Source organism: Solanum dulcamara, chromosome 5 (assembly GCF_947179165.1).
Source record: "Solanum dulcamara chromosome 5, daSolDulc1.2, whole genome shotgun sequence".
NCBI lineage: Eukaryota > Viridiplantae > Streptophyta > Magnoliopsida > Solanales > Solanaceae > Solanum > Solanum dulcamara.
Genome location: NC_077241.1, coordinates 74,273,439 through 74,282,540, shown reverse-complemented (window position 1 = coordinate 74,282,540; position 9,102 = coordinate 74,273,439). Strand labels below are relative to the sequence as shown.

At 33.2% G+C, this 9,102-nt stretch overlaps 1 protein-coding gene and 1 long non-coding RNA gene across 2 annotated transcripts; one reads left to right on the top strand and one right to left on the bottom strand.

Annotated features, from left to right (window-relative positions):
• The first annotated feature begins 239 nt into the window (after window positions 1–239).
• Window positions 240–628, top strand: LOC129888494 (uncharacterized). The gene is made up of 3 exons (XR_008766675.1): window positions 240–334; window positions 430–449; window positions 586–628. It is a non-coding gene; the product is annotated as an uncharacterized LOC129888494 (long non-coding RNA).
• Window positions 629–3,821: 3,193 nt separating this feature from the next.
• On the bottom strand, window positions 3,822–6,604 carry LOC129890762 (uncharacterized). Its single transcript, XM_055966249.1, has 6 exons — window positions 6,107–6,604; window positions 5,252–5,584; window positions 4,826–5,074; window positions 4,620–4,730; window positions 4,389–4,484; window positions 3,822–4,313 (listed from the first exon to the last, which is right to left on the bottom strand). The coding sequence occupies exons 1-6, from the start codon at window positions 6,602–6,604 to the stop codon at window positions 3,822–3,824; spliced, it is 1,779 nt and encodes a 592-aa protein (XP_055822224.1).
• Window positions 6,605–9,102: the final 2,498 nt, after the last annotated feature.

Below are 9,102 nucleotides of genomic sequence, written 5' to 3'. Positions count from 1 at the left end.
AGACATAAATTAACAATCATTCAAAACACACAAAAAATATGCAGAATCACAAAAATAAAATAAAAAATCCACATTCCCATATACAAAAATTAAGAATAGTTATTAGAAGGAGGGATGGGATGACTTACAGTTAGGAGGCAAGTATTATGTCTTGTGTGAGTCTTGGTTCAAAAAATGTCAATACAACAAATATGTGAGTCTTGGTTCAAAAAATGTCAATACAACAAATATGTGAGTCTTGGGGTATCTCATGTTTGGTCAAAGCATATTATCTCAGATAACTTTAAATATGCCGGACAATTCAATTGCTTCAAGAGTTGCAGTATGGACCACTGTATGTATGCTCTCTATTTTGCCCCCCACCCACCCACAAAATGAATCTAATTTTCCTATCATTCATTTTTATGTATATTTTTCTCTACTATGCAGGTTATCAACCCATTCACGAAGTATCCTCTTTCACTGTCAATTGTTGACATTTCTTTTTTCCTGGAATATTAGTTTAACACTTTAGATTGCTTGAGTTGACAAAAATAGATAATTATGCATATCCTATGGTTTAACTTAAAGTTCACACTTGCACAGATATGCGTTGTTGATGAATCCCTTGGGAAGAAGCATAGAGGAATTGCTGCATTATTTTGGGGGAAAATAGAGACAGAATGTGAAGGAAGACTGGAAGAGGAAGAGGAAGAGAAGAAGCAAAGAGAACTTACCTTCAATTGAAGCGGTGAAGGTGAAAGCGGCGTGAAGCGGTGAAGCTGATGGCGGCGTGACGGCGCGGTGAAGTTGAAGGGCTGAAGGCGACGTGAAGGCACGGTGAAGATGAAGGGCTGAAGGCGGCGTGAAGGGCAGAAGCAGAAGTGCAGAACTTCAATAGTAGTGTATAGCCCTTTATGTTTAAAAATTAAAAGAAATTTTTAGGGTATGTTGAAGACAATTGGGCTGGATTAAATTATAGGGTATGTTGAAGACAATTGGGCTGGATTAAATTATAGGGTATGTTGAAGACAATTGGGCTGGATTAAATTATAGGAATGGGCCTATAGCCCTTTATGTTTAAAAATTAAAAGAAATTTTTAGGAGGCCCAACAGAAATAATTCGGTATTCGGTAAATCCCGAATACCGAACGGGATAATTAATAAATACCGAAACCGAAACCGAAATACCGAAATTTAATATTTCGGTACCGAATACCGGACCCAAGTACCGAATACCGAATACCGAAATACCGAAATAGCCGGTTCGGTTCGGTAATTCGGTTTTCGGTATTTTATGCCCACCCCTAGTTGTGTATGTGAGGAAGTAGTACTGATACATAAATTTGAAATATAATTCCTGCAGGTTGTTGCTTCATCAGAGTATCTTTATTCTGTTTACGAATTAGGTATAAGATACATTGTGTGTCTAGAGAGAAAAACATGCACTTGTGGTAGATTTCAACTAGACGAGATACCATGTCCACATGCAATTGCAGTGTTGAAGAGCAAGAACATTACTGACCTACACCCATATTGTTCTGATTACTACAAACCAGAGGCGTTGGAAAATACTTATGAATTACCAATGGTTCCAATGCCAGATAAGAAAGACTGGACTGCTCCGAAGGAAATTTTGGAAGAAATTGTCTTGCCGCCAATATACAAAAGGATGCCAGGAAGACCAAAAAAAGGGAGAAAAAAGTTCGCTAATGAGAAAATAACAAGTAGCACAAATTCTTGTGGACGTTGTGGCCACGAAGGCCACAACAGAAAGACTTGTAATTTCATTCCTAAATAGATATGATGTTTGTGGTATCTCGGTGTACATTCTAATTGAATCATAAAATAACATCTATTATTATATTTTATATTTGAGTTTGACATGTGACATAAATATAAAAATCTTTTAATAACAATTTTTTTATGTATCAAGATTAGAACATTTTATTGCTACAATTTTTTTTAAAATAAAATACAGGACGTCCATCGGTTCGCCATGACTTGGATTAATGACAAATCTCACATGGTTTATTTTTTGGATCGTTATTTTCCCAAACATAAACATTCTTGTCTTTTCGACAACCATAATTACACAAAAGTTGTTGGTGATACATAAGATCCTATTTGATATAGGTTGTAGATTATCATATGCAGTAAATCTTGATAAATGCGAATCTGATACATAAGCAAGATGTATCATATACTTTAAATCTTGAGACATAGAATTCTTATGCAAAAAATTAATGTATTAGAATCATTAAATATTGAGAAATGAGAATCTGATACATGTGCATGATGTATCATAATAAAAAAAAACTTGATTCATGTATCAGAATTCACAAAATGTGACACTTATGAATATTATACTCGATACAAATTTGATACAGTAGAGTATAAAACATAAACTTTGAATTTATATTCCATTTTGACACCAGAGAAAAACATAGTAAATCTGAGGTATGGAAATATTAAAATATACTAAATCTGATACATTACAGTTTATGTATCAGATACATTGGAAGAATCAGAATCACCTAAAATGTTTACTATCAAAAAAAAATTATTGGACATCAATCAGTTCTCCTTGGTTTGAAGATATGTCTCTCCTTGGTTTTTTTGGATCGTCGTTATCGCTAACATAACCATCCATGGCCTTCTGACAACCATATCTCCATAAGAGTGCGACATATCTTGAATGGAAGAATTCAGCGTTTAGTCCGGTACTTGGAATATAAATTTCATCACTAAGATATTCAGCAAACATGGCTAGGAAAACTCCACAATCCCTGCAAATAAAGGAATACAGGAATTTAAAAAAAGTAAAATTGACATATGAATAATTTAGGTATACATAGCCGATGTTAATACTCACAAGCTGCCACTTCCCTGTTGCGCAATTCCTTCAACATACTCAACTGCTAATGGGTGATGTGGTTCAAGCATATTACCGGTTGATTTGTCCTTGTATGAATCAAGAGACGACCAATCAGTACGTTCGTTGTTGTCAAAGAAACCACTGTCTTGCAGGTATGTTGGTAGCATTGCTGCTATCTTTTGGATCTCTTGGGAAGGGTTGCTACTTCTTTGTCTAGGCGATGAATCATACACACGTATCAACCTCTCTTTCAACACAACTACCGCAAGAACCCAATGAAAATCCATGTCGCAGTTTACTGGAATGTATACCTCATCTACCAAATGCCAGGGCAAACCGGCTGGTATTGAGAAACCTCTTATTATGTTCTTCACGGATCTCTCTTGATGAGCTATAACAGTGGCTCTTGCCATATCTTCTTGTGTAGAAATGTTAGGTGGAAGGTGATAGTAGCGTGTGTGTGTATATTCGATGTAATTTTTGAAAATGCAATTTGTCGTTGTGTATCGATACTGATTGCTTCGATTTCTTTCGAAGGTAGTAAAATATTACATCGATGTGCTGCACATTTTAAGAAAGTATTAGTTATATAACAACTAGCATCGTGTATCAGATTATGTATGTATCAGATACATTTATCTATCTATGTATCAGATACATTAATATGTATGTATCAGGTAGTTAGTATGAGTTGTATCATATTATTTATGATGAAATTTTTACCTCATCGTTCCAGCATCTGTCTGGCTGTGACATTAGGTAGAACCAGTTCTTATCTTTAGGAAATGCCACAACAAAGTCCATTTTTTCAAAGCCGAATGAAGAACACTTAGATCTGTAATGATCCTCCTTCGAATTCCTGAATGGAAACTTGTAGTTTAATAACATAACAAATATAATACACGACTTGTATGGGTATAAGTTGAATATGTCATACTTACTTGTTGCCATGTGATTTTAGAAGTCATTTATCTATCCATTGAGAGTAGTCTGTGACAAGCTCGGAAGGGGGTTGATAGCATATACCAAAACCTTCAAAAGGGTGTGTCTGATGCGTAACATCTGACAAATTTTTCTTTCCCTTTTCACTTGACCCAAAGTTTGAAAGATACGGCGACTGTAAGATCTTCGAAGGAATCCTGCTTCTTCGAGATGGTGTCTTCGCATCGTCAGACAATACATTAGCTTTTGATGGAAGAATGGTTGGTAGCTGGCTATCGCGTAATAGACATTCATCCTGAACTTGCTCATGACTAACAGCTGTCAATGGCATGGCTGGTAATGGAAGTCCGTATATTAGAGCATCTATCACATCCAGAGTTTCGGTCGAAAATGGTGCTGAAGTATTGGATTCTGATGTGCTTGGTTTGATTTTTTCTTTTTCAATCTCCTCGACTTGCTCTTCTACTTTGGCAGATTTATCATCAGCTACTCTTCCATCTTTCTTTTCAGTGTTCTACACGTAATGTATAACGTCATTAAAAAAATTAATAATGTTGACTTTATCTCAGTAAAGAATCTGATACATTACCTGTAATGTATCAGAATCAGCAATAAGCTGATCAGTATCTGCTCTTTGTGGTTCCATTTGGTGTGCTGATACATCCTTGACGGATGGTTCATCTTCCTGGAAACATAATAACATTTACTTATGATATATATGTACTAAATGTCTAGATATATATATATTTAAAGAGGTAGAGCTTATACAAAATATATATATATAATCAAATTATTCATCAATTTGTTTCTGATACATTACCTTTAATGTATCAGAATAAACTTGCTGATCAAATAATTCAGGAACATCTGCTAAAATGCTTTGTTCCGATATGTTGTCCATCTGATTTATCATGGTGGATGGTTCAGGTCCCTGAAAACATAATAACATTTACATTTAATACATGACAATGAAAAGTATCCAGAAGTTTAAAAGCATAAATATCAAATATTACATGATGTATGTACCTTAATATTTTCCTGGACATTAGATTTGTCATTTTTTGGGGGTGGGTCAGATTTATTTGCAAAATTGTGCACCTCCAATCCAGTAGGTGCTTCTTGTTGTTCAACCACATGGAATGATTGATCAAAATCATCTTTTTTAACTTGAGATGATGTGCCAGTCATTCGGTTCGCCATACTGTCGATGGCTTTCAAAAGATCAATGTGATTTGAATCCATTTTGTTCTCCAAACGCTTGAACTTCTGGTCAACCTTGATACATGTATATGAAAAATTAGAATGTATCACCTAATTAAAAGTATATTGTACGTGATACATCTTAAAGTAATAACTTACGTATCTCTTTAGAGACTTCTTTATGGACTTCTTCAATGCTTTGAATTGCATATGAATAATTCGATCCGAATGACCGGAAGATTCACCTCCTACAGCTGACTTCGCCCCTGGTACATTGTCAGGAGAAACAAGCTTTTCTGATTCCTTTGGTGACTTTACCCCCGGTTCATTGTCAGGAGAAACAAGATTTTCTGATTCATTTGGTGATAAGAAATCCTTGTGCATATTGGCTGTTTCTACTTGAATTGGCTTTTTAGCAGGGAAAGTCTTCATTCTCTTGGAAGGAGGTGGAGAAGATGTCTCAGCGACATCCCTGGATCTCTTTAAAAATTCAGTGGGTGGTGTTGTTGAAAAGTCCTCAAATCCAGTGATTTCATGAGGTTTTTTGAAATTGACCTTGGCAGCCGATGTTGAATCTTCAGGTTTCTGTTGGCTGTCATGAACGACAATAGATTTCATTTCATGTTAAGATTGGACAATGTTGGAGCATGGATACTGCAAAAAAATTGAATAATTGATACATGTTAATGCTGATACATAAACATGATGTATCAAAAACATTAATCCTTCATACATGCTAAACTGATAGAAAAACAACATTATCTGATACATACATGCAGATGTATCATGAGATGTAATTCTTGATACATTATAATTTGATACATAAGATATAGTTTTCATGAGTTGTAAATACTGATAAATGAGTTTTCATGAGCTGTAAATACCTTTCTGATACATACCATTATATGTATCAGAAAGGTTATATAAAGTATATGTATAAGATACATTATATCTTGATACATTTATATCCTGATACATAAATATATGAGCTGATACATCTACTTTATGAATCAAATTATACTGTATCAAGGTCATTGATATATAATGTATCTTAGATTTTATGTATAATGAATCAGTGCATAAACGAATAATATTCAAAGCATGTACCTCACTGAAGATGGTAGACATGAAGGTCTCAAATTTTGGCATCACGGCGACAACACGCCAGTTAAGAATTCTAGGAATTTTATTACCCACTCTTACAGCAATTTCAGAGGGAACTTGAGATGCACATTCATATATCCAAACATTCAGAGCGTATGGCATGCCGCCTAGACGATACATTTGTTTGGCATTTGAAAACTCCTGACGCATTCCTTTTATCAATTTTGAATATGCTAATTTCCCCCATGGATATTGCTCATAACTACCATCTTCTACCATCTTGAAATCATCAACTGATATAGGTGCATCACCTAGTTGAGAAAAAACAAAAGTATGGATGAAATAGAGAATGGCCATCTGAACGGCATCTTCGTTTGTTTTCCATCCTCCAACCAGAAAACGCTCAACGAAACGAGCTTTGTTGACCCCATTTTTGGCACCAGGAAAATATAAAGACAATAATCTACTTGCTTGATCATCAGAATACTTGAAGTCATTCATATTACCGGTGCATCGCAAACCAGTAATGATAGCAAAATCATTTATTGTAAATCGCAGTATATTACCCTGCACATGACGAATGTGCAGTTCTTCTTTGTTTTTTTGGTCTACCTCAAGAAGTAAGAGGCATTTGATGATTTTCCCTTGAAAGTTACAGTTTGACATATCTAAGTAGTGACCAAATATAGATTGCCTAAATAACTTTATACCTTCTTCATCTATTGATGATTCAAAATCATCAAGAAAATTAGCCCTATATGCCGTTCCGAATCTCAATGGGTGTGACGGGATCTTCTTGATGACGTATTTCATTTCCTGCATTGACATGAAAATGGTTAAATACAACTTGAACTCTATACATGGATACGATGTATCATATGCATTAAGATATCTGATGCATAAGATGAGATTCTGATACATACAGAAGATGTATCAGAAACAATTATATATTATATTCTGATACATACATGTATATGTATCAGAATCATTAAAATTTGAAACATCAAAAAATGACACTTACACATGGTGTATCAGAAATAGTAAATCCCTAAAAAAATTGCATTTGAAAAATACATTATGTATCTGATACATAAATGTATATGTATCAGAATCATTAAAACTTGAAATAACAAATACTGAGGCTTAAAGATGATGAATCAGAATTAGTAATTCTCAAAAAATTTCATATGAAACATACATTATGTATCTGATACATAAATGTAGATGTATCAGAATCATTAAACTTGAAATAACATAAACTGAGACTTAAACATAATGTATCAGAAATAGTAAATCTCAAATAATTACATTTGAAAAATACATTATGTATCTGATACATAAATATAAATGTATCAGAGTCATTAAAAATTAAAACAACAGAAACTAAAACTTAATAATGATGTATCAGAAATAGAAAATCTCCAAAAAAAATACATTTGAAAAAGATAATATGTATCTGATACATAAATGTATATGTATCAGAATCATTAAAAATTAAAACAACAGACACTTAAACATGATGTATCAGAAATAAAAAACCTCCAAAAGATTTCCTTTTAAAAAGATATTATGTATCTGATACATAAATGATATGTATCAGAAACATTAAAACCTTCACAAAATTTTCATTCTAAAACAAAAAAACTTAATTGAACACATACCTTTGGGAGATTAGGGCGTGTTGTAACCCCTTCAATCTTTTTGACTATTTCATTGGGTGCATGTTTAACTGTAGCTTTTTACTTCAAATTCTCACGTAGCTTATTCATCACTGCTGGATCGTTACGATGTTTGGATCTAACTTCGTCGTAACCTTCCTAAGACGAATCAGACCCGGGAGAAATAAGAATTCGTTGATTTTTAGTGGACTGTTTGAGACCATGAACGGAATCCATATGTATAAGCTAAAGTATGAGAAACACAAATAGAAAGATTTACAGAAGAAAGCAAATGATAAAAAATTAGAAGATTTTTCAAAGATTTTCAGAAGAAATCAAAATATACAAATTTTAGGAGAAATCATATTGAATGAGGATGAATTAAAGTTCCATATAAGGAAAGATTGATACATTACCTTATTTGGAACCTTGAAATTGATTAACACTTGAAGAGTAACTAACTAACAAGAGCAAATTAGGGCAAGAATAGAGGAATAGGGCGGATGTATCAGTGACTTTTAGAGAGAGAAAGGAAAAGGAGGGAATTTGGAAATTTTTTGATGTATATGGGAGTAAAAGTAAATATATTAGGGAAAGTTGTGTAAAAGGGTAATTTACATACTTTTATTAGATATATTCTGCTGGGGTTTTCGGGTACATCAGGGAAGCTCATATGTCAGCCCAATGGGTCTAAAAAATGGCCCATATATAAATTGAATTGAACACATGCGGGTACAACGTATAACTACTACACCAAAAGAGACATTTAGTGATAATAATTCTTTTAAGCAGCAATATTTATTGTCACAAAAATATTTAACAGTAATTGAGTTAATGTCATTATATACAAAATTGCTAAAGTCTTTAGTCACATTTATATAAAATGATGGTTATAAAAAATCATATTATTATTACCACTAAATATAATATAGCGACAACATTATTATTGTTGTTAGATAATTGCTGCAAAATTCTTTGTTGTAATGAACGAATCACGTTGGACATTCAAATTTGGTCGAAGTTCTGTTAAATTACCGATTATATTATTGTTCATATGTTAAAGGTTTTCTAAATTGCATATCATTCTCAAAATTCAATTTCTTTTGATTTTATAAAAATATTCATCATTTAAAAATTAAAAAAAAAACCTTTTCTTTAAGAAAGAGAATGGATGATTAAATAGCAAGAAATTTTAAAAAATGACACCGTAATAAATAGTCTTGAACTTTTGGCTACGCTTAACAAATTCTTCAAGAAAATGACCTTGGTTGCCCCTTGGGCATACGTTCGTTATAATATGCACTTCCATTAGTTTTTCCTATTGAGACAAAAGTTGGTAAT